Raw genomic sequence first — 26722 nt, 5'->3', positions numbered from 1 at the left:
TTCACCGATATTCTTCAATTCAGTGATTTCACCAATAAAAAGAATAAAGATTTATAATGTTCTTCATACCATCCCACTTTATCATAGTCATGACAGTAAAACATAAGGTTTTCAAAAACAAATCCTTTATTCTATATACCGGTAAATATATTAAAGCAACAGGCATGATAGGTGAAGTAAGACAGTTATCAAAATTCTGCAGACTAAATGACTATATACGATCAGGTTTGATCCTGTTTCAATTAAAAAATGTGAAAAAAAATAATTACATACATGTACATGTATAAAATGAAATTACAAAATCATTTGAAGTCTTCATCTTATTTATATATATACCTGAGACAGATTAGAATTTACTTGAAGTCCATTCTTTCCTTTGTGGTTTTGTCCATGGTGGCATTCAAAATCCTCATGACCAACAATAATAAATGGCACACCATCATATGGAATAGATAATCCATCCTCCCATGCCTTTGACCAATAAATACGTTTTTTATCATCTACTATTTCCTCTGTTAAAGAGATAATATTTGGCTGGGGAATACATGTATATAATTGGCACCGCATCTTCTTATATCTATATACTATTACAGTGATGTTGCTAATAGAACCTGTCTGGTGAGTCAAGCCTTTTTTTAACAGATTTTTTATGTCTGATATTATGTTCTGCTGTTAAACCATGGCCACTGTCCCAGGTTAGTGGTAGCGTGTCCCAATAACAAACATGTTTAACCCGGTAACATTCTGTATGTGCAAGTCACAAGTCAGAAGCCCGAAAATGATCAACAGTTGTTGGTTGCTCTGCTAAATTGTGTTTAAATGATGACTAAATTGTGGTCTTCATTTATTTTTGCCCACTTTTACTTTCGCAACAAACACATTCACACCCTTTTTAAACATGGTGTTAAAGGTTTTGTAATGAATAATTTTTAATTGTGTTTGCTATAAATGAAGATGATAAGGTAACAACTGTATTGTATTGAATTGACTGATATAGACAATAGGATACTAGATACATGTATGTACACAACAATGGATGATTTCAAGGGTTTAACTGAGTGGACAGTATCAAATGTAATTCAGGTGTTTGACACCATGATTTGTCCGATGACGTAATTTGAACTGATTAACCTTGGGTCAACCGGTGCAACTTATATAAACAAAACCTTGAGATCGGTTTATTTTGAGGTGATTTGCAAGTAAGTAACTAATTTTTTTATTGAAATAAGGTCCAGACGTCGACATTGCCATTGGACTATTATAGTCCAGATAATCAATGATCATGCCATCTGCTGTGGGTATTTTTCGATTTTGACTTTTTTTTATCCCATATTGACACAGGAAGGGTCAAAGCAAAAATTTAAAATAGCCTTCCTAGACGTCATAATTATTTGGACTATTGGACTGATTAACCATGGGTCAACCGGTGCAACTATCAGACTCAGTATCATCAAATGACAATTACAAATGAACACATACATGTGTTTTAATAGGGAGCTACCATTTAATCCTGACTTTTTTTCTAATTTGGTCCTAGCCCCCACCCCCAAAGAAATCAAATGGTAGCTCCCTTACACTATTGAACGAAATTAATCAACAACAATGCACGACAATAGACAATACACCTTATCGCTATTTAGTCCAATCCGGAAAAAACAGTCATTTAGACAACTTCCTGTTTGGGTCAACAGGCCGCAAACAAAGGTCATCAGTAACGAGCTGAGGGAGGGAAAAATTTAGAAAGCGATCAATAGGAAACTTTGATAGATTATGATCCACTTTTTCCAAACTCAAATTATAGTCAAAAAATATTGTGTTTGAAGTATTTACGATGTTTTAAACAGGTCTCATTAAAAAGTATCATGCATGGTGCATTGTTTAAACAGGGTCCCAGATAGCGTCAACTGGTTAACTGGCCACCCGCTGATTGATACTTCGACACAAACAACGGGTCAGTGGTAAATTGATATCGGCTGATTAGACCATCGCATTGGTCAATTGATTTTTCAGTGACTCTAGAGATATTCCGATACGCAGTGTCCTAGATAAACATGGCGGACTTTGAAAAGAAAATTAGACTCGTGAATGAAATAAAGTTAGTTTTGACAACCATTAACAAATTAAGGGGCACTGAATTTAGAATTTTGAAACCAGCTCAGTTTCTGTGTATCAGAGAAGCGTTGATTCGGGACACATTAGCCGTTCTACCAACAGGATATGGAAAATCATTAATATTTGAGACACTGCCGTATTTCAGAAATTCATCTATTCTGGTAATTTCTCCGCTGAATTCTATCATAGAGGAACAGTTAGTACGCTATGGAGATAAAGCTGTACATTTGAACTCAGATATTGTACGTTGCTTAAAAACTGGTGTATTATCTGAGGACTGTCAAGCTGACATTGAAAAATTGAAAAGTTGCAATTTTTCATACATCTTGGGTCACCCAGAACAATTTATTGATAAAGCCGTGTTTGGACTTTTTAAGTCAGAGAAATGGCAGAGTAAAATCTCACATATAGTTGTGGATGAAGCACACTGTGTAGTTCAATGGGGTCATGGATTCAGGGAAAAATTCACTGAACTTGTAAAACTGAGGTCAATGTTTCCAAATGCAAGAATGTTGGCTTTGACTGCAACTGCTACAACCAAAATGCAAAATGAAATAAGAAAACAGCTTGGAATGAAGAGCGCATTGACTGTCCAATCATCAATGGACCGACCAAACATAAAATTGACATTGGTCAAAAGACCAGCTGGATGTGGTGGAAAAAACACTGTCCAGGAATCATATGATTTTATCTATCAACCATTAGTTGATGAACTACGGGCAGACAAGTCAAGTTTTGAAAGGACAATAGTTTATTCGAAAATAAATTGGTGTGGCTATGGTTATGAGGAAGTGGTCAGGCCATTGAAAAATGGAGACAAAGAGGACAATATTGAGAAATGTGTTGCCCAGTTTCACAGCCCATGTACATCAGAGGTAAATGTCTTATAACTTTCTTTGGTGTCATTAAAGAAACTATTCAAATTCAAAAGAAATTAAAGGTTTCTGTCCCATATCATCAAAATAAGAAATTATAAAACATTTAAATTGCTAAAAATATATTTCTTTTCCAGGCTCCATTTATGCATGTACATGTATGTTCAGCTGGGTCTGTCCAGTCATCCACTGTATCACACCATTAATTTTAAAACGAGATTTTAAATCAAATATGACAAATCAAAATTACTTTCAAAGCCGAACCGTAACAGTATAATTCTATATAGCTATATATATATATATACTTCCATGTACATTGAGATTTAAAATGAACGACAGCTCTGTCAAGCCTGTCTGTATGATGTACCACACCATCAACAATTTTGAAACTGAACCAGATCATTTACAACAAACATGTTACAGTACTGTTACTCATTTAGTCTGAGATTAAGAGTTGTCACTTCAGCAATCATACTATTTTTTTTGTTTTTATATTGTAAATACAGGTATATTGCATCGGTCTGACAATGTACATGTACCCATAATTTTTTTTTGTGTTATTAAAGTATGATAAATTTTCAAATATTTCTATTTTTTCAATTTTCTAGATGAAGAGCAAAGTTTTGAGTGACATGGCAAGTCCTGGAAGTGACCTTAAACTGCTTTTTGCAACGGAAGCATTTAGTATGGGTACAGATTCACCAAATGTTAGAAGGGTTATTCATGCTGGAGTTCCAAAAACACTAGAAAGTATATGTTTCAAATACAATTGCAAATTAAGTAGTCTATAATAAGATATAAAATTTCACTGATCACTCGAGATGAATTTCATTGAAAATTGGATTTTGTCCTCTAACTATATGCTTTCAGATATCACACCGAACAAAAAAAAAAGACTCATTTTCGACCTGTACACTTGACAAGTTTACGATAAAAATGAAAACAAACAGACAAGTTACTTGCATATTATAGTTTTTTAATATATATACATGAATGTATTTCAAAACATCATAATTCAGTGGTACAAAAAAAGCAATAAATAATATGCATATATATATATATATACAATGTCTATACATATGTACAATTAAATTCATCAATTTATACACACACAAAAAAACAAGTTAAATACTGTAATACAGTATTGGAATGTCCATTTATCAAGTTTTGTATAAATTTATCGTTTTATACAAAAATCTACCAGTAAAAACCCTTGATAACGTTTCAAAATTTGGAATGTTCTTAATTTAAATTAACCTATATATATGTACATGTATGTTATACATGTGTTTTTACATGTATGCAAACATAAACAATGATAGATAACAATTAACATGTTAATTTATTTTCATTTCAGTATACATACAAGAAATAGGCAGAGCTGGAAGAGATGGTAAATCATCAACAGCTATTTTGTACTATAACAAATCTGATATTTCACAAGCTGTTCCTGGTATGACAGATGGAATGAGAGATTATTGCAATTCAAAAACTTGTCGACGTGCCTATTTATGTGAACATTTTGGTTGTGAATTCAGTGAAATGAATTTCAAGCATGAATGTTGTGATTTATGTGAAATGGAATGCACATGTAATCAGTGTTCTGAAACAAAAAGTGAAATTCCAAGTGAAATGGAACAAACAGACAATATCATTGATGTGCCACAATCTGCTACTGATGTTGGTTTAAAAAGTTCAATATTAGCAACTGTTATCGACTATTTTGAATCAGAAAACGAATGTCTTAACATGCCAAATGCAGCAATTTATACAGGTCTCACCAAAGAGCTTGCAAATTTGATATCTGAGAACTATCAAGCCTACCTTTCTGGTACCATTATACTAGAACAATATCCTAAAATTGGTCCAGAAATTGCAGAAAACATTTCAATCATTGTTCAAAGTATTGTGCTAAACAATTCATATTATTAAAATCTTAATTAATCATCATTATTTATTATTGTATTTTTGCAGACCAGCAGTTGTATAGATATGGTTTTAGGCTTAACCAAATTGATTGGTACTTTTTTAATTCATGCACTAATGCTGGGCAAAAAAAACCGTTAAGGTGATCAAAAGTATCTTTTCTGCATTTAAAAAGGAAAGGTCAAGTCATAGTATAAAGAATGGAACTGGGGAATGTGTCAAAGAGACATCAACCTAACCAAAATATACAAAGTCAACCAAATGCTATCAATGTGACTTAAGTTTATTCTTATGAATCTTGTGTCATACAATGTAAAATGCATGTTTAAAGACTTTGAAAGTGATGCCGCGATGTCTTGATCTTTATTCCATACAAATATAGGAGCCAAAAAAAATATTTGAATTGTAATTGAAAGTATAGCATATATATATAGCTGCAGTGCGGAAACATGCCCCCAAACACCACACTGAGGAATAAACCTTATTTATTAAGATAACTTTTTAGAAAAAAATGATTTGAAAAAGAGAGGATCTTGGATAAACAAAACAAATTTTATCACATTTTAAAAAACATATAGATCGATTCTTTATATCTATATATATATATATATATATACATTACATGCATATTGGTAACACATTAAATAAAATGCTCCACTGGGATGCAGCTTGATACGACCGCAGAGGTCAAGTATGGACACAACATTCAAGCTTCATACAGCACTGAATTTGGATTGTAATTAAATATTTGACACAGCATAGGTTTCTGATACAGAATGAATGTGGTCTAAGAACTTAAAATTTTTTAATTTACCTATTCAAACCATATCATTATTATTTGCTTTTATATATAAATCAGAAATAACTAATTTAAAATGGAAAATTTTAAAGAAAAAAAAAGGAAACCCCCCCCCCTTATTTTTTTGAACCCCCTTATGATTCATCACCCCCAAACTCAATCCCAGCCTTCCCTTTGTGGTATGGTACCTTGCAGTACAATTTCAGAGAGATCCATACACTTGAACACAAGTTATTGTCTGGAAACTAGAAAAATGCTTGTTTTTTGGCCCCAAATTCCTCAACGTTTAGGGCAATTACCCCCAAACTCAAACCCATCTTTTTCTTTGTGATATGGAACCTTGCAGTACAATTTCATAAAGATCCATACACTTACACAAAAGTTAGTGTCCTGAAACTAGAAAAATGCTTGTTTTTTTGCCCTTTTATGGCCCCTAATTCCTAACATTTTGAGGCAATTACCCCCAAAATCAATCCCAGCCTTCCCTTTGTGGTATGGCACCTTGCAGTACAATTTCAGAGAGATCCATACACTTGAACACAAGTTATTGTCTGGAAACTAGAAAAATGCTTATTTTTGGCCCCTTATTCCTAAACGTTTTGGGCAATTACCCCGAACTCAATTCCAGCTTTCCCTTTATGATATGGAACCTTGTAGTAAAATTTCATAAAGATCCATACACTTACACACAAGTTATTGACATGAGACTAGAAAAATGCTTGTTTTTTGCCCCTTTTTGGCCCCTAATTTCAAAAATTTGGAAGCAATTACCCCCAAAATCAATCCCAGCATTCCCTTTGTGATATGGAACCTTCTGGTACAATGTCAGAGAGATCCATACACTTACACACAAGTTATTGTCATGAAACTAGAAAAATGCTTGTTTTTTTGCCCCTTTTTGCCCCCTAATTCCTAACATTTTGAGGCAATTACCCCCAAAATCAATCCCAGCATTCCCTTTGTGACATGGAACCTTGTGGTACAATGTCAGAGAGATCCATACACTAACACACAAGTTATGTCTGGAAGTTGCAAAAATGCTTATTTTTGGCCCCTAACTCCTTAACTGTTGGTACCATAACCCCCAAAATCAATCCCCACCTTCCTTTTGTGGTATTGAACCTTATGGTAAAATTTCATAGAGATCCATTCACTTAAACTAAAGTTAGAGTGCAAAAACCAATGTGTCTTCGGACGACGACGCCAACATCATACCAATATACGATTTTGCAGTCGTATAAAAATGTTAAAGTAAGCATGATGAGTAGAGAATTAATTTCCGAGTTCAGTAGCATGTTTGTATACATTGCTTTCTATCCAAGAATGAAAATGATGCACATCCAAGAGCTTGTCCATTCTACTAGATATTGTTTTAAATGAGTCATGAGATCTGCCTGCTGTAAAAGTGAAAGGATTTACATTTTGCAGGTCGAATATTATGTCCAATTCATCCTTGATGGCATCAATGTTGGAATGTTTTTTACAACGGATGATTACTCCTGAAGTTTTGTCAAAATTTTCAGCTATATCCTTTATTGCTGGAAGAGCACTTGTTCTTGTCGTTATGTTTTTATCGGTCTTATTTGAAAACATGTGTTTAATGTTACGTTTTACGGACTTCACAATGTATTCCATTTGTAAATCACATGGTATATGGCTGTCTATTTTCCCTTTAGTGTTCACGAAGAGTCCATAAAACTCTTCATGTGCCTCCTGCTCTGACAATATGCACAACTGATGAACCAATAATCTTAAAATTTCATAGGCATACTTGGACAAGTTGTTGTTTGCCTTGAAATGTATCATGCAAACTTTCAATAGTCGTAGACCACGATCCCTATCTGGCAGTTTGCAAAGATCCAGTATTGCCTTGAACTGTAACCCAAGTTCAAGACATAAATGTCCATAATTTTTCACTTTCGTCTTCTTGTGGTGTTTGTGATTTCTGTGCCTTTTTAATTACATAGGACCGTCTCTTTCCATTACTTAGTTGAATTGGAATGACAACACCATCAACTGAAATGATAAAATTATTTGTAAAATACATTTGAAATTTATTAAAGGGGCATGTTCACCTATTTGACACAAATTCTCATATTAGATTTATAACAATCATATACACAATGTTATACATTTATCCAAATTATAAAAAGTGTAAAATAATCAATTTACATTGAATTTTTTTTTTCTCTTCCTATTTTGAGTTTTTATTATCTTCACAAAATTGCAATTGAATGAGAATAAACATGATAAATTGATTTTAATAAATCATAATTCCTATTCAGAATATTGTTTTTATTCAACATTCAATTATTTTTTTTTAATTTCTTAAAATATTTGTTCCTGTATTAACCATGTTAACCTTTTGCCCATTTTGTTTACTGATCAATTAAATATTAAAATTATATCAGAATTTCACTATAAGAAGCTACAAAATATATAATGTACCACTGATTTCAAGACTTCAAATAAAACCTTAAATGCTCAAATTAAGAAGTAAGGAAACAAACTCCATTTCTCGATTTCTGTAAACTTTTTCATGTTTTTATGTATATTAATGATTTAACATACCTTCAACATTATCCTCTTGGTTTTGTTTGTTCTCTTTATCCCACACATAGATTTCAACAATTTTTTGGAACATATCCATCACCCATTCCTTCTTTTGGTCCTCTGTACAAACATTGTCAGGTAATACATTTTTTCTTGGTGCAGAAAACACACTTTCCATATCAAAAAAATGGGTAATGGCCTCAACAATATATGCATCTGTGAATAACACAATAAAGTCCTTATCTGCATCAAAATGCTCATTAACATTTGGGTTCAAACTCGTTCTTAGAACCCTATTTGCTTCACATTTTAGGGTGCCTTGTTCCTGCAGTCCTTCTTCACTATACAAACGTTTGAACATCAATTTTACATAGTTCATTTGCATGTGAAACAATTCGAAAGTTATTGGAGATAAATGTTCGAATCTATTGGATGGTGTGGCAGCTCCTGATCTGTTTGTGTAGATAAGATTGAAACAACAGCAGGGGTCCAGTTTAGTCAACTGGATGAAAAAGTTGTGTAATTTTAGAACTTATCCGGAATGGAATAAATAGCGATTAGGTGTATGATAGATGGTCGCATTATTTAACTTTTTAGATGTACGTAAACTTACCACTTGGAAAAGTTTTAGAGCTATATCTGCGTTTGTTTTCAGATCGCTGACTTACAAAGGCAGAAGTGTTGCTGTTTTCGTGTAAATCAATACTTTCTGTCACTTTATAATAATCGGAAACAAACATTTCTACTTGTTTCTTTCTTGCATGGCAGTCGCTTCCGGTACAACCCGTGTAAATTATCGTATCCATATACCAAAGAAGAGAAGACTCCTTATCCGATCCGTTCATACAAAATACGTTACATGCATACCTCATCCTAGCCGGTGGAAAAAGGTGGCACGGTAGTATTTCCTGGTCCATAAGGGATAATGATAGCCTTTTTAGAATTTTCACCACTTTTTAACACTGCTAAAAATTCTACATTCACAGTTATTTGAAGTACTTTCATTTTACTATTCAGAAATGAATTTGAATATATGTATCATGACCGTTTACTTTTTTTGCTATCTTTAAGAACCTAAGGCCACTAGTGCTTTTAGGTCTTTTATCGTGCAGTGAATACAAAATTTAAAAAAATTCTCAAAAATTCATTTTCATCTGTATGTAAAATTATTTCATATTTTTCTACACCTGATTCATCCCTCAGTTTAAGAAAGTAACAACCTAAATTCTGGAATGCAAATACTACCGTGCTACCAAAAAGCCTCAACCTTGAAAAATACTACAATAATTTCTAGATCTAGGGCGGTTCGGATAGGAAAATATGGACTATCAAACACAAAAAAGGCCTATAAAACATGCTAAAAACAATCTAAATGATCATATAACGCCACTTGGAAGGCTATATTATTCTTCAACTATCTAAAAATCAATTTTATTGTACAAAAACTTTCATATTTAAAAAATTCACCATGGCCATAATGCGAAACTAAACTTCTAACTGTGTATTGCTACCTTAGCCTGGCATCCTGGCCGAGAACTCGGACTTTGAAACACCAAGAAAATCGTCCGCCGTGTGTTGTGTTTGTGGAGAAAAGCCAAGAGAAAAAAGAAATGTCGCCGGGAAAAACCGATCTGGTAAAAACGTTTCAGAACTTTTGTTAAAATATGGTGAGCTGAATGTATTAGAAGGGGTAATGTGTAGAATGAAACTTTTGAAGATAGACCAGCTAATTATTGATTTCAGACATAAATGCAAGACATCAAAACATGGAATTAAGAGATGCCTAAATACATTACCCTTGAAAGATGTAACAAATAACATTACTTTTTTAAGTCCAATGATGTCAGACAGTGGAATTTTCATGTCACCAATACATTAATGAACAATTCAATATCAACATCAATACCAATTTTGCCAATGACACCAGTACCGTCTCCATCAATAAATACAGTAGTAAAATCAGAGTGTTTCCCTAAACCTAAACAAGTGAAGAGATCGTTAAATGATAGTGGGTTTAACGACAATTCAACAGAACATAGCTACAGCAAGCCTCTAAAGAATGATGATGTCAAGGTAATTATTATGTCCATGTTATTTTGTACATAATTTTTTAACATGTGCATGAATAGTTGGCACATTTGCACATCCGCATCTCAGTAGAAATAAAACTAATCTAATTTTGTTCACATATTATTCATGTTATATATACATTTATATACATATAAATAAGAAGATGTGGTATGAGTGCCAATGAGACAACTCTCCATCCAAGTCACAATGTATTTAAAGTTAACAATTATAGGTCAATATATGTCAATCATGAATGTATATTATTCTTAGATGAATATTTAACATGTTTAAAAGAGGACGTACATGTATGTTCTCAAATCACATTTCTAGATATCTTTTTTTAAAGGACCAGTTAAGACTCATTTTGTTGTAGAGTGGGTGACGCATATTCGCCGCAAAATTCATTCATTTCCACCTACATCCAACCTACATTTGAATATTTTAAACTTTTTATGTAGGTTTCAGAAAGTTTACTATATGAAAAAAATGTTTGATAAAGGAATTCTCTTCAAAATATTGTTTAAATGTTTTAAAATGAACGCAAACTCAAGAGGAAATCAAGTTGTTCTTGTACCACGGGGGACACATTTTCGCCGCAATGTATGATATGACCATCCTCATTATCCTTGTATATTATAAAAACAATTGTTTGCAATTACATGAATTAGCTTGTGAGATCATTCCTATACGATTTTCCTAGCAAATATTTACTTTATGACTGCGCATGCATGCCATATAAATCTTACATAATTGCCAAAATCGTTCAAAAACACCTGCATATTTCTTTATATGTGAGAATAACATTGGAAATGGGGTAAAAAGGAATATCAACAGTTCGCACATTATAAACAGCATTTAGAATCTTGGGTAAAAGCACACGAAATGTACAGAAAAAATTGCAAAAACTGCGAAAATGTGTCCACGGCGAATATGCGCCACCCACTCTACATGCACATGTACAAAATGTATACATGTATATGATAATTCCAAAAATGTAATCCCGCATTAATCATGTTTATATATACATGTATAAATATACCAAAAAAATGTTTCCAATATTGCACTGTTACATGTACATGTATACCTGGGAACAGTCAATATATTAAGTTTATACTGTACTATGTACAATTATGTACCTAAAATGTATGATGCTATATCATTCCAGCTGTCTCGTATAAAATATACATGCAGTATTTTCTTGGGATAATATTTGTTAAGAATTTAAAGACAAACTGCCAGTATTGTCAAAAATGATTGAATTGACACTAAATATACATCAAAAGAAAGTTGTGCCTCACATAGGAATGATATATGCAATTCTTGCACAGACACATCACCAGAAGTTGAGTTTGGTTCAACGTATGACATCACTGTGTTTGCTTGACAACATTGCTGATCAAAAGGTAAATTATTCATGTCTTCATATTTTCACACTTGTATTTATATAATTATAATTATCATTTTTTTCAGCTGACAGCAGTTTTCTTTATCTTCTTTTACAAATATTGATATATAAATAACAGCAAGTGGAGCAACTATGGCCTTCAACAATGCACTAACTTGATGCACTGCTGCATACATTTGTAAGAAGCAAAGAAATGATACTAATATAAGCTATAGATGTAAAAGTTAAACAAGAAAAATAATGACCCCATATTCATGATATTTAATTAATTTAAACATTTTATTAGAAAATGAAATGGATTGAAATTTGAATAGCAGGCTAAAGCCGATGGCTATATCCATTCTCTAACTCAATATTTATGTACTGGAATGCACAATTCAATTAAAAGTTATAGTATGATTTACTGCAACTAAGGGCAATCAATGAATTACAGGCTATAGTATGTATAAACAAATATGAAATAAATGGAAATGGGCCTTAATGTGAAATGCGTCAAAGAGACAACAACCAGACCAAATAGCATAAAACAGCCCCAAGCTAGGCCACCTGGCATTATTAAACATGTTTGCATCATATTTGCACACAAAAAAATTTCAACAAATTTTTTTTCATAAAAACATTTTAGTAATAGAAGAGTATTTTTTTTATGGTCCTATATCATGTATATGTTTATTATTTCTATAGAACTTAGAAACAATATGTAAGTATAATATAGTTTGTTGTTGTGACAATCACAATGTGTACCTGTCTTATCAATGTATTATGTGTATTTTTCTCTTAGAATAGTGCTATTTCTTCCTATTTCATGTATTTCTCTTTGTGGCTATTGGGAACTTAGACTTTAATTTTTATACGCCCGTCAAATTTTTGACGGGACGTATTATGTTATACAAATGTCCTGCGTCCGTCCGTCTGTCTGTCCGTCTGTCCGTCTGTCTGTCCGTCTGTCTGTCCGGCGTAAACATGTCGCACCGTAACTTGAGAATGACTTATCCAAATTTCATGAAACTTAACATAGTTGTTTCTTATGATGGTCAAACGATCTGTATACTTTTTGGTGAAAATAAGATTAAAACTTTTTGAGTTACGGGACTTAGTAACTAAAACAGGTGTGTGTTTTTTTTTCACATGTCGCGCCGTATCTCAAAAACAATTTATGATTATTGCTTAAAACTTTACACACTTCTTAGTTATATTAATCTTAAGATCTGTATACTTTTTGGTGATGATTCAAAATTTTATTTTTGAGTTATTGAGTATTTTGTTAAAAAAGGGGGAGAGGTTTTTCACATGTTGCGCCATATCTCAAAAACAGTTTATGATTATTGCTTATAACTTTACACACTTCTTAGTTATATTAACCTTAAGATCTGTATACTTTTTGGTGATGATTCAAAATTTTATTTTTGAGTTATTGAGTATTTTGTAAAAAAAGGGAGAGGGGTTTTTCACGTCGCGCCATATCTCAAAAATGATTTATGATTATTGCTTAAAATTTTACACACTTCTTAGTTATATTAATCTAAAGATCTGTATACTTTTTGGTTTTGATTCAAAATTTTTTTTTTGAGATATTGATTTTTTTTTTTTAAAAGGGGTGTTTTCACATGTTGCGCCGTATCTCAAAAACGATTTATGATTATTGCTTAAAATTTTACACACTTCTTAGTTATATTAATCTAAAGATCTGTATACTTTTTGGTTTTGATTCAAAATTTTATTTTAGAGATATTGAGTTTTTTGTAAAAAAAAAAGGGTTTTTTTCGCATGTCACGCCGTATGTCAGAAACTATTTATGCTTATTGCATAAAAATTCACACACAAGACGACGGGCGTATCATGCGCTCATGGCGCAGCTGTTTATTTTAGCTTAGTCTACATTGTATAATTATATAATAAGTTTATATGTACATGTATGTGTATAATGTAGCTTGTTTTTTTGCCCCTTTTTGCCCCCTAATTCCTAACATTTTGAGGCAATTACCCCCAAAATCAATCCCAGCATTCCCTTTGTGACATGGAACCTTGTGGTACAATGTCAGAGAGATCCATACACTAACACACAAGTTATGTCTGGAAGTTGCAAAAATGCTTATTTTTGGCCCCTAACTCCTTAACTGTTGGTACCATAACCCCCAAAATCAATCCCCACCTTCCTTTTGTGGTATTGAACCTTATGGTAAAATTTCATAGAGATCCATTCACTTAAACTAAAGTTAGAGTGCAAAAACCAATGTGTCTTCGGACGACGACGCCAACATCATACCAATATACGATTTTGCAGTCGTATAAAAATGTTAAAGTAAGCATGATGAGTAGAGAATTAATTTCCGAGTTCAGTAGCATGTTTGTATACATTGCTTTCTATCCAAGAATGAAAATGATGCACATCCAAGAGCTTGTCCATTCTACTAGATATTGTTTTAAATGAGTCATGAGATCTGCCTGCTGTAAAAGTGAAAGGATTTACATTTTGCAGGTCGAATATTATGTCCAATTCATCCTTGATGGCATCAATGTTGGAATGTTTTTTACAACGGATGATTACTCCTGAAGTTTTGTCAAAATTTTCAGCTATATCCTTTATTGCTGGAAGAGCACTTGTTCTTGTCGTTATGTTTTTATCGGTCTTATTTGAAAACATGTGTTTAATGTTACGTTTTACGGACTTCACAATGTATTCCATTTGTAAATCACATGGTATATGGCTGTCTATTTTCCCTTTAGTGTTCACGAAGAGTCCATAAAACTCTTCATGTGCCTCCTGCTCTGACAATATGCACAACTGATGAACCAATAATCTTAAAATTTCATAGGCATACTTGGACAAGTTGTTGTTTGCCTTGAAATGTATCATGCAAACTTTCAATAGTCGTAGACCACGATCCCTATCTGGCAGTTTGCAAAGATCCAGTATTGCCTTGAACTGTAACCCAAGTTCAAGACATAAATGTCCATAATTTTTCACTTTCGTCTTCTTGTGGTGTTTGTGATTTCTGTGCCTTTTTAATTACATAGGACCGTCTCTTTCCATTACTTAGTTGAATTGGAATGACAACACCATCAACTGAAATGATAAAATTATTTGTAAAATACATTTGAAATTTATTAAAGGGGCATGTTCACCTATTTGACACAAATTCTCATATTAGATTTATAACAATCATATACACAATGTTATACATTTATCCAAATTATAAAAAGTGTAAAATAATCAATTTACATTGAATTTTTTTTTTCTCTTCCTATTTTGAGTTTTTATTATCTTCACAAAATTGCAATTGAATGAGAATAAACATGATAAATTGATTTTAATAAATCATAATTCCTATTCAGAATATTGTTTTTATTCAACATTCAATTATTTTTTTTTAATTTCTTAAAATATTTGTTCCTGTATTAACCATGTTAACCTTTTGCCCATTTTGTTTACTGATCAATTAAATATTAAAATTATATCAGAATTTCACTATAAGAAGCTACAAAATATATAATGTACCACTGATTTCAAGACTTCAAATAAAACCTTAAATGCTCAAATTAAGAAGTAAGGAAACAAACTCCATTTCTCGATTTCTGTAAACTTTTTCATGTTTTTATGTATATTAATGATTTAACATACCTTCAACATTATCCTCTTGGTTTTGTTTGTTCTCTTTATCCCACACATAGATTTCAACAATTTTTTGGAACATATCCATCACCCATTCCTTCTTTTGGTCCTCTGTACAAACATTGTCAGGTAATACATTTTTTCTTGGTGCAGAAAACACACTTTCCATATCAAAAAAATGGGTAATGGCCTCAACAATATATGCATCTGTGAATAACACAATAAAGTCCTTATCTGCATCAAAATGCTCATTAACATTTGGGTTCAAACTCGTTCTTAGAACCCTATTTGCTTCACATTTTAGGGTGCCTTGTTCCTGCAGTCCTTCTTCACTATACAAACGTTTGAACATCAATTTTACATAGTTCATTTGCATGTGAAACAATTCGAAAGTTATTGGAGATAAATGTTCGAATCTATTGGATGGTGTGGCAGCTCCTGATCTGTTTGTGTAGATAAGATTGAAACAACAGCAGGGGTCCAGTTTAGTCAACTGGATGAAAAAGTTGTGTAATTTTAGAACTTATCCGGAATGGAATAAATAGCGATTAGGTGTATGATAGATGGTCGCATTATTTAACTTTTTAGATGTACGTAAACTTACCACTTGGAAAAGTTTTAGAGCTATATCTGCGTTTGTTTTCAGATCGCTGACTTACAAAGGCAGAAGTGTTGCTGTTTTCGTGTAAATCAATACTTTCTGTCACTTTATAATAATCGGAAACAAACATTTCTACTTGTTTCTTTCTTGCATGGCAGTCGCTTCCGGTACAACCCGTGTAAATTATCGTATCCATATACCAAAGAAGAGAAGACTCCTTATCCGATCCGTTCATACAAAATACGTTACATGCATACCTCATCCTAGCCGGTGGAAAAAGGTGGCACGGTAGTATTTCCTGGTCCATAAGGGATAATGATAGCCTTTTTAGAATTTTCACCACTTTTTAACACTGCTAAAAATTCTACATTCACAGTTATTTGAAGTACTTTCATTTTACTATTCAGAAATGAATTTGAATATATGTATCATGACCGTTTACTTTTTTTGCTATCTTTAAGAACCTAAGGCCACTAGTGCTTTTAGGTCTTTTATCGTGCAGTGAATACAAAATTTAAAAAAATTCTCAAAAATTCATTTTCATCTGTATGTAAAATTATTTCATATTTTTCTACACCTGATTCATCCCTCAGTTTAAGAAAGTAACAACCTAAATTCTGGAATGCAAATACTACCGTGCTACCAAAAAGCCTCAACCTTGAAAAATACTACAATAATTTCTAGATCTAGGGCGGTTCGGATAGGAAAATATGGACTATCAAACACAAAAAAGGCCTATAAAACATGCTAAAAACAATCTAAATGATCATATAACGCCACTTGGAAGGCTATATTATTCTTCAACTATCTAAAAATCAATTTTATTGTACAAAAACTTTCATATTTAAAAAATTCACCATGGCCATAATGCGAAACTAAACTTCTAACTGTGTATTGCTACCTTAGCCTGGCATCCTGGCCGAGAACTCGGACTTTGAAACACCAAGAAAATCGTCCGCCGTGTGTTGTGTTTGTGGAGAAAAGCCAAGAGAAAAAAGAAATGTCGCCGGGAAAAACCGATCTGGTAAAAACGTTTCAGAACTTTTGTTAAAATATGGTGAGCTGAATGTATTAGAAGGGGTAATGTGTAGAATGAAACTTTTGAAGATAGACCAGCTAATTATTGATTTCAGACATAAATGCAAGACATCAAAACATGGAATTAAGAGATGCCTAAATACATTACCCTTGAAAGATGTAACAAATAACATTACTTTTTTAAGTCCAATGATGTCAGACAGTGGAATTTTCATGTCACCAATACATTAATGAACAATTCAATATCAACATCAATACCAATTTTGCCAATGACACCAGTACCGTCTCCATCAATAAATACAGTAGTAAAATCAGAGTGTTTCCCTAAACCTAAACAAGTGAAGAGATCGTTAAATGATAGTGGGTTTAACGACAATTCAACAGAACATAGCTACAGCAAGCCTCTAAAGAATGATGATGTCAAGGTAATTATTATGTCCATGTTATTTTGTACATAATTTTTTAACATGTGCATGAATAGTTGGCACATTTGCACATCCGCATCTCAGTAGAAATAAAACTAATCTAATTTTGTTCACATATTATTCATGTTATATATACATTTATATACATATAAATAAGAAGATGTGGTATGAGTGCCAATGAGACAACTCTCCATCCAAGTCACAATGTATTTAAAGTTAACAATTATAGGTCAATATATGTCAATCATGAATGTATATTATTCTTAGATGAATATTTAACATGTTTAAAAGAGGACGTACATGTATGTTCTCAAATCACATTTCTAGATATCTTTTTTTAAAGGACCAGTTAAGACTCATTTTGTTGTAGAGTGGGTGACGCATATTCGCCGCAAAATTCATTCATTTCCACCTACATCCAACCTACATTTGAATATTTTAAACTTTTTATGTAGGTTTCAGAAAGTTTACTATATGAAAAAAATGTTTGATAAAGGAATTCTCTTCAAAATATTGTTTAAATGTTTTAAAATGAACGCAAACTCAAGAGGAAATCAAGTTGTTCTTGTACCACGGGGGACACATTTTCGCCGCAATGTATGATATGACCATCCTCATTATCCTTGTATATTATAAAAACAATTGTTTGCAATTACATGAATTAGCTTGTGAGATCATTCCTATACGATTTTCCTAGCAAATATTTACTTTATGACTGCGCATGCATGCCATATAAATCTTACATAATTGCCAAAATCGTTCAAAAACACCTGCATATTTCTTTATATGTGAGAATAACATTGGAAATGGGGTAAAAAGGAATATCAACAGTTCGCACATTATAAACAGCATTTAGAATCTTGGGTAAAAGCACACGAAATGTACAGAAAAAATTGCAAAAACTGCGAAAATGTGTCCACGGCGAATATGCGCCACCCACTCTACATGCACATGTACAAAATGTATACATGTATATGATAATTCCAAAAATGTAATCCCGCATTAATCATGTTTATATATACATGTATAAATATACCAAAAAAATGTTTCCAATATTGCACTGTTACATGTACATGTATACCTGGGAACAGTCAATATATTAAGTTTATACTGTACTATGTACAATTATGTACCTAAAATGTATGATGCTATATCATTCCAGCTGTCTCGTATAAAATATACATGTAGTATATTTTGAAATCACTAATATTAATAATAAGATATTTTATTTTGAAATAGAATTGATATCATTATTATTTTGTAGGTTCAAAAAACATCAACACCTTTAGTAAAGCAATCAGTGAAAACATGTCCAAAAGCCAAGCCTGTTTTGTCTCAGTCTGAAAAGAACAATATTCTCCACTTGTTGAATTCAGGAGGTTATATCAGTCATATAGCAGATGTGCTTCTAAAAAACCAGCATTTTGTTGACTATTCCATCAAGTATCATGCAAAGGAAAGTTCAGATACATTGAAATCCATGAACAATCATAAGCATGGATTTATTAGTCAACTAATGAAGAAATCATACAGTGACATGTCAGTATTTTCTTGGGATAATATTTGTTAAGAATTTAAAGACAAACTGCCAGTATTGTCAAAAATGATTGAATTGACACTAAATATACATCAAAAGAAAGTTGTGCCTCACATAGGAATGATATATGCAATTCTTGCACAGACACATCACCAGAAGTTGAGTTTGGTTCAACGTATGACATCACTGTGTTTGCTTGACAACATTGCTGATCAAAAGGTAAATTATTCATGTCTTCATATTTTCACACTTGTATTTATATAATTATAATTATCATTTTTTTCAGCTGACAGCAGTTTTCTTTATCTTCTTTTACAAATATTGATAAATAAATAACAGCAAGTGGAGCAACTATGGCCTTCAACAATGCACTAACTTGATGCACTGCTGCATACATTTGTAAGAAGCAAAGAAATGATACTAATATAAGCTATAGATGTAAAAGTTAAACAAGAAAAATAATGACCCCATATTCATGATATTTAATTAATTTAAACATTTTATTAGAAAATGAAATGGATTGAAATTTGAATAGCAGGCTAAAGCCGATGGCTATATCCATTCTCTAACTCAATATTTATGTACTGGAATGCACAATTCAATTAAAAGTTATAGTATGATTTACTGCAACTAAGGGCAATCAATGAATTACAGGCTATAGTATGTATAAACAAATATGAAATAAATGGAAATGGGCCTTAATGTGAAATGCGTCAAAGAGACAACAACCAGACCAAATAGCATAAAACAGCCCCAAGCTAGGCCACCTGGCATTATTAAACATGTTTGCATCATATTTGCACACAAAAAAATTTCAACAAATTTTTTTTCATAAAAACATTTTAGTAATAGAAGAGTATTTTTTTTATGGTCCTATATCATGTATATGTTTATTATTTCTATAGAACTTAGAAACAATATGTAAGTATAATATAGTTTGTTGTTGTGACAATCACAATGTGTACCTGTCTTATCAATGTATTATGTGTATTTTTCTCTTAGAATAGTGCTATTTCTTCCTATTTCATGTATTTCTCTTTGTGGCTATTGGGAACTTAGACTTTAATTTTTATAACCCGTCAAATTTTTGACGGGACGTATTATGTTATACAAATGTCCTGCGTCCGTCCGTCTGTCTGTCCGTCTGTCCGTCTGTCTGTCCGTCTGTCTGTCCGGCGTAAACATGTCGCACCGTAACTTGAGAATGACTCATCCAAATTTCATGAAACTTAACATAGTTGTTTCTTATGATGGTCAAACGATCTGTATACTTTTTGGTGAAAATAAGATTAAAACTTTTTGAGTTACGGGACTTAGTAACTAAAACAGGTGTGTGTTTTTTTTTCACATGTCGCGCCGTATCTCAAAAACAATTTATGATTATTGCTTAAAACTTTACACACTTCTTAGTTATATTAATCTTAAGATCTGTATACTTTTTGGTGATGATTCAAAATTTTATTTTTGAGTTATTGAGTATTTTGTTAAAAAAGGGGGAGAGGTTTTTCACATGTTGCGCCATATCTCAAAAACAGTTTATGATTATTGCTTATAACTTTACACACTTCTTAGTTATATTAACCTTAAGATCTGTATACTTTTTGGTGATGATTCAAAATTTTATTTTTGAGTTATTGAGTATTTTGTAAAAAAAGGGAGAGGGGTTTTTCACGTCGCGCCATATCTCAAAAATGATTTATGATTATTGCTTAAAATTTTACACACTTCTTAGTTATATTAATCTAAAGATCTGTATACTTTTTGGTTTTGATTCAAAATTTTTTTTTTGAGATATTGATTTTTTTTTTTTAAAAGGGGTGTTTTCACATGTTGCGCCGTATCTCAAAAACGATTTATGATTATTGCTTAAAATTTTACACACTTCTTAGTTATATTAATCTAAAGATCTGTATACTTTTTGGTTTTGATTCAAAATTTTATTTTAGAGATATTGAGTTTTTTGTAAAAAAAAAAGGGTTTTTTTCGCATGTCACGCCGTATGTCAGAAACTATTTATGCTTATTGCATAAAAATTCACACACAAGACGACGGGCGTATCATGCGCTCATGGCGCAGCTGTTTATTTTAGCTTAGTCTACATTGTATAATTATATAATAAGTTTATATGTACATGTATGTGTATAATGTAGCATATATATCCTAGCTTAGTGCTTACTATTTTTCCCTAGATGGCTTTTGTGTTTATATAATATCTACAGTCCAGGGCAATACAATGTACTTATATATATCATGTTTATTTACCTGAAGATAAAATAATTTTATTCAGAATGCTGAGATACATGTACATGTTTTCCCTTAAACTTATCCCAAACAAGGATTTAAGATTTACAGAATACATTTTATAAGTAACTACTGTATATACATTTGTACATGTACATGTACAAAAAAATGTATATGTAAATCAATTTTTGGATTAACAACAATTAGTATTTCTTTTGACAAACTTTTTTTCTTTATATTAAATGTACGTGCTGCATATGTACTGCATGATTTGCAAATTTTGGAAGGTCAAAACATGTTTCATACTTGGTCTGTTTAATATCTTCTAATTTATTGTACTTCCACTTATAATTAACTAAACATTAACAGAATGATTTAAATAAAACAAACTTTAATAAAAAAAATCTATAGCAAGTTTACAATGTCGCCTACACATTTATACCAACATGACCAACAACTATAATCACTTGTATAAGTATTGCCGCTGACAAATATAACTTTGCTTTTATGAGCTTATACATGTTTGTTGTGGCATAATAGTGTACTACAAATTCCTATATATATATATAGATATAATATGCATGATTACAATTAAGGTGAATAAGGGAGGATTCAGGAAATATAAAACATAGTACATCAAGAGGTGGTATCACTCTCACTTTTCGTGCTTTGCAGAAGAATTCATATTTTTTTTTCATAGCAAAACAACATCAAATTCAAATTAATGATTAATAAAAAATTTATAACATTTTATTTTCATTCAACTAAAATGACAACCACATTACAATGGTAAATGATTCATTTAAAATGAAATATATATTATTTGAATTTGCATTTGACTAATAGTATACATGTTATAAGTTTGAATGCCCATTCAGGATCTGTACATCATCTCTCTTTTAATTTTCAAAGTTTTAACATTATTTAGGGGAAAGCTAATTAAATTACTGGTAAATACATCTGTATTTGGGTGTATATTTTATAAATAGATTTAATATTGCAGTCCTAATGATGCAAATTAAGAAAAACAAACATTTTTAAATTCTGATAATGAAAGAAATTTCTGTATACATGTACATGTATTTATTGAAATAAAATTATTATTTCAGATCTATGACCGTCTTCATCCCCTTGGCTTGTGCATGAGCTACGAACAGTCCCATAATTTACTGCAAGAAATCGGACAAACCTACACAAACCAGATGTCAACAGCTATGAAAGAAGGAAAACGTTTACGTTTAGTTGGTGACAATGTAAATTATGCAGTTGGCATTCGAGAGTAAAGAAAGGAAAGCTCTGGAAAAACCAAATTATTACACCACGCCTTTGCTAGTGTAGCTCTGATGAATGACAGCATGGACTGATCTTAAACTTGACGATTTAAAGTAAATGAAGAAGAGTACAAAAACATCCAACTAGACTATACAAAACATATTGTGAAAGCAGCCATTAAACATGTTCCATTCTTCAAAATCCTTGATGATGTGTTTGATGAGTCCAGCAAAACTAATGAAGAACAGTATAAAAAAACTTTAGTAATTCCTTTAGAAACTGTGCTGAAAAATGAGCAATATTATGCTGATGTTGTGGACATCATGGAACAACATGAAAATATAATTGAGAAAACTTTCCAAGATGCTGGAGTTACACTTACAGATAAAACCAAAATCCATACAGGAGGTGACCAATTAACGAGAGAGAGATATTCAGGCGCTAAAGTTTTAAGGGCAGCAGAAGCAAATGTAAAGCATTGTTTTGGACATTTAGGACCAATCACCTTTGAAATGTTCCATCTTGTGATGAACTTTCTGCAAGTTTTCTTTGATTTGCTTTATAAAGACAAAAGTGCAGGTGACATTGGAACTCTGAAATGTGAGATAAATCGGATAATGAGAACTCAAGTTAACTCTGATGTAAAAAATGCATATGATGCAGACAAAGACTTTGCACTATCCTTCATCGAGGCGTACATTGTGGAACTTGTGACAGAGTTTTTATACGCCCGTCAAATTTTTGACGGGACGTATTATGTTATACAAATATCCGGCGTCCGTCCGTCCGTCTGTCTGTCCGGCGTAAACATGTCGCACCGTAACTTGAGAATGACTCATCCAAAGTTCATGAAACTTAAGATAGTTGTTTCTTATGATGGTCAAACGATATGTATACTTTTTGGTGAAAATAAGATTAAAACTTTTTGAGTTACGGGACTTAGTAACTAAAACAGGTGTGTGTTTTTTTTCACATGTCGCACCGTATCTCAAAAACAATTTATGATTATTGCTTAAAACTTTACACACTTCTTAGTTATATTAATCTTAAGATCTGTATACTTTTTGGTGATGATTCAAAATTTTATTTTTGAGTTATTGAGTATTTTGTAAAAAAAGGGGGAGGGGTTTTTCACATGTCGCGCCATATCTCAAAAATGATTTATGATTATTGCTTAAAATTTTACACACTTCTTAGTTATATTAATCTAAAGATCTGTATACTTTTTGGTTTTGATTCAAAATTTTTTTTTTGAGATATTGATTTTTTTTTTTAAAAGGGGTGTTTTCACATGTCGCGCCATATCTCAAAAACGATTTATGATTATTGCTTAAAATTTAACACACTTCTTAGTTATATTAATCTAAAGATCTGTATACTTTTTGGTTTTGATTCAAAATTTTATTTTAGAGATATTGAGTTTTTTGTAAAAAAAAAAAAGGGGGGGTTTTCGCATGTCACGCCGTATGTCAGAAACTATTTATGCTTATTGCATAAAAATTCACACACAAGACGACGGGCGTATCCTGTGCTCATGGCGCAGCTGTTTATTTGGATTAGATGACCACCTTTCACAGCCAACAAAGAATATTCCACCAGAATTCACTACCAAAGAAGAAAAGAAACAATGGACTGTTGACACTTTTGGAAAGATGGTTGATGAATTTGTATGGCCCAAGCATAAACCAAAAAATCAAGTTGCTGACGAATCTGTTGGTAAGTTATTTCTTTGTACATGTATGACTAAATTTAATAGAACCCATACATGAAATAAGGTACATGTATATTTTGATGACCACATCTTTTTTCAACAGCAGTGTAAATATGTAAATTTGATACTTTCAAGTTAAAAATTTAATATAAGCATATCATACTCATTGTTCAAATTATTAATACTTTCTTAATTTTTATATATTTTGACTACATGTTAGCATTGGTTAGGAATACTCTTACAAATGTGTGCATAATTTTTTAAACATGATCATTGTCAATGATTGTCAGATGTAAACATAAGAAGATATGATATGATTGCCAATGAGAAAAATGGTATGATTTGCCAATGAGAAAAATGGTATGATTGCCAATGAGAAAACTTTCTCCATCCAAGAGCTAAAGTATTAAAAATAAACGTTACAGCCTTCAATAGGGAGCCTTGACTCAATTAGCAATGTGCATGAATAAATATATATAATTAATTCTTGTAATTAAAACTGTTAACTTCAGTTTGGTTGAACATTATATATAATCCTATTGAACTGGGCTCTAGCATTACAAGCAAACATGTATATAAATATATCACTTTAAAGAGAAAGAAAGTATGGAGAAAAGGAAAGATGTGAATAAATCAATAAATAATTTTATTTTTTTTTGCAGTGGTGGATGGACAATTCATGAATTTGAAAGTGCGGCTTGCTAATGGAAAAGAAGTTCATTTAAGTCCACGACTGCCAGAAAAGAACAAAGAAACACCACCTGAAACAGATAAAGTGATGAACTATGGTCAGATGGTTCTAGAACTGGGATTGCTATTCAAAGAATTGCTAGATGTTTGCAAGTCCCCTGACCAGAAGAAATTGTTGCGATTGTTGAAGCACAGCATGACTGTTTTTAAAGCAAAATCAAACAATAGCAAGTATGCTTTCGAAATACACCGATTTTTAATTCAACAAATCAGCACATTGTCAGAGAAAGAAGCTGCAGAGGTTGTACAAGGAATGTTTGTCAATACAACAGGAAAACCTGATGGACATATACCGGCCGATCTGCAGATGGAATATGTTGTTAAAACAATAAAAAAACACATTAAACATAAGCTTTGTCAGGTGTAAGAGATATTGCTGAACATTTTGACAGTATTACCGGTGTTATTGTAAGAAGCAAGAAGCATAAACATAAAGATGCTGCAGGTGATGAGCTTCATATGATGATTGGTGATCTAAGGAAATTGAGACCATTTAAATTTGAAGCCGAAAGATACCATTCAGCATTCCCAGATATAAATAAATCTGCTGTTGATAACTTGCTAAGAAGTGATTACCATAGTTGGATCACTACGCGTATCGTAACAAATGCAAATGATCTTGGTGACTAATATAAGTTGTGTTGTACCAAAATTCTAGAAAAATAAACTTGTTTGCTGTTCACACAGTTCAATAGATAAAGTCAGTAGTAGTGCTTTAACATGTTTTAAAGAGATTCATGCAGCACTTTTTATACGACCGCAAAAAAATTTTTGTGGTCGTATATTGGTATGACGTTGGCGTCGTCGTCGTCGTCGTCTGGCATCGTCCGGCGTCGTCCTAAGACACATTGGTTTTCGCACTCTAACTTTAGTTTAAGTGAATGGATCTCTATGAAATTTTACCACAAGGTTTAATACCACAAAAGGAAGGTTGGGATTGATTTTGGGGGTTATGGTACCAACAGTAAAGGAATTAGGGGCCAAAAAGGGGCCAAAAATAAGCATTTTTGTAACTTCCAGACATAACTTGTGTGTAAGTGTATGGATCTCTCTGACATTGTACCACAAGGTTCCATATCACAAAAGGAATGCTGGGATTGATTTTGGGGGTAATTGCCTCAAAATTTTAGGAATTAGGGGACAAAAAAGGGACAAAAAACAAGCATTTTTCTAGTTTCATGACAATAACTTGTGTGTAAGTGTATGGATCTTTCTGAAATTGTACTACAAGATTCCATATCAGAAAGGGAAAGCTGGAATTGAGTTTGGGGGTAATTGCCGAAACGTTTAGGAATTGGGGGCCAAAAAGGGGCCAAAAATAAGCATTTTTCTAGTTTCCAGACAATAACATGTGTTCAAGTGTATGGATCTCTCTGAAATTGTACTGCAAGGTACCATACCACAAAGGGAAGGCTGGGATTGATGATGGGGGTAATTACCTCAATATTTTAGGAATTAGGGGCCAAAAAGGGGCAAAAAACAAGCATTTTTCTAGTTTCAGGACAATAACTTGTGTTTAAGTGTATGGATCTTTCTGAAATTGTACTACAAGGTTCCATATCACAAAGGGAAAGCTGGGTTTGAGTTTGGGGGTAATTGCCCTAGACGTTTAGGAATTTGGGGCCAAAAAGGGGAAAAAAACACATTTTTCTAGTTTCCAGACAATAACTTGTGTTCAAGTGTATGGATCTCTCTGAAATTGTAATGCAAAGTACCATGCCACAAAGGGAAGGCTGGGATTGAGTTTGGGGGTGATGAATCATAAGGGGGTTCAAAAAATTTGGGGGGGGGGGG

The 26722-nt window shown here is 32.3% G+C and overlaps 2 protein-coding genes and 1 long non-coding RNA gene across 4 annotated transcripts; 2 read left to right on the top strand and 1 right to left on the bottom strand.

Annotated features, from left to right (window-relative positions):
• Positions 1 to 2054: 2054 nt before the first annotated feature.
• On the top strand, positions 2055 to 5092 carry LOC127701682 (putative ATP-dependent DNA helicase Q1). Its single transcript, XM_052205679.1, has 3 exons — positions 2055 to 2987; positions 3596 to 3737; positions 4345 to 5092. The coding sequence occupies exons 1-3, from the start codon at positions 2604 to 2606 to the stop codon at positions 4917 to 4919; spliced, it is 1101 nt and encodes a 366-aa protein (XP_052061639.1). The 5' UTR covers positions 2055 to 2603; the 3' UTR covers positions 4920 to 5092.
• A 2122-nt stretch (positions 5093 to 7214) lies between these two features.
• Positions 7215 to 15790, bottom strand: LOC127701700 (uncharacterized). 2 transcript variants are annotated; one of them, XM_052205702.1, is made up of 2 exons: positions 15363 to 15790; positions 7215 to 7728 (listed from the first exon to the last, which is right to left on the bottom strand). In XM_052205702.1, exons 1-2 carry the CDS (start codon positions 15727 to 15729, stop codon positions 7601 to 7603), a joined length of 495 nt encoding a protein of 164 aa, XP_052061662.1. In that variant the 5' UTR covers positions 15730 to 15790; the 3' UTR covers positions 7215 to 7600. The 2 variants fall into 2 exon arrangements, with proteins under 2 accessions (XP_052061662.1, XP_052061661.1); XM_052205701.1 differs by lacking the exon at positions 15363 to 15790 and adding an exon at positions 8284 to 8713.
• LOC127701739 (uncharacterized) lies at positions 11556 to 25272 on the top strand. Its single transcript, XR_007982190.1, has 4 exons — positions 11556 to 11738; positions 12425 to 12440; positions 22305 to 24183; positions 24841 to 25272. It is a non-coding gene; the product is annotated as an uncharacterized LOC127701739 (long non-coding RNA).
• Positions 25273 to 26722: the final 1450 nt, after the last annotated feature.

The sequence above is a fragment of the Mytilus californianus genome, unplaced genomic scaffold (assembly GCF_021869535.1).
Source record: "Mytilus californianus isolate M0D057914Y unplaced genomic scaffold, xbMytCali1.0.p SCAF_5, whole genome shotgun sequence".
Lineage (NCBI taxonomy): Eukaryota > Metazoa > Mollusca > Bivalvia > Mytilida > Mytilidae > Mytilus > Mytilus californianus.
Note: the sequence above shows the minus strand (reverse complement) of the source record. Positions and strands in the feature narration are given on the sequence as shown.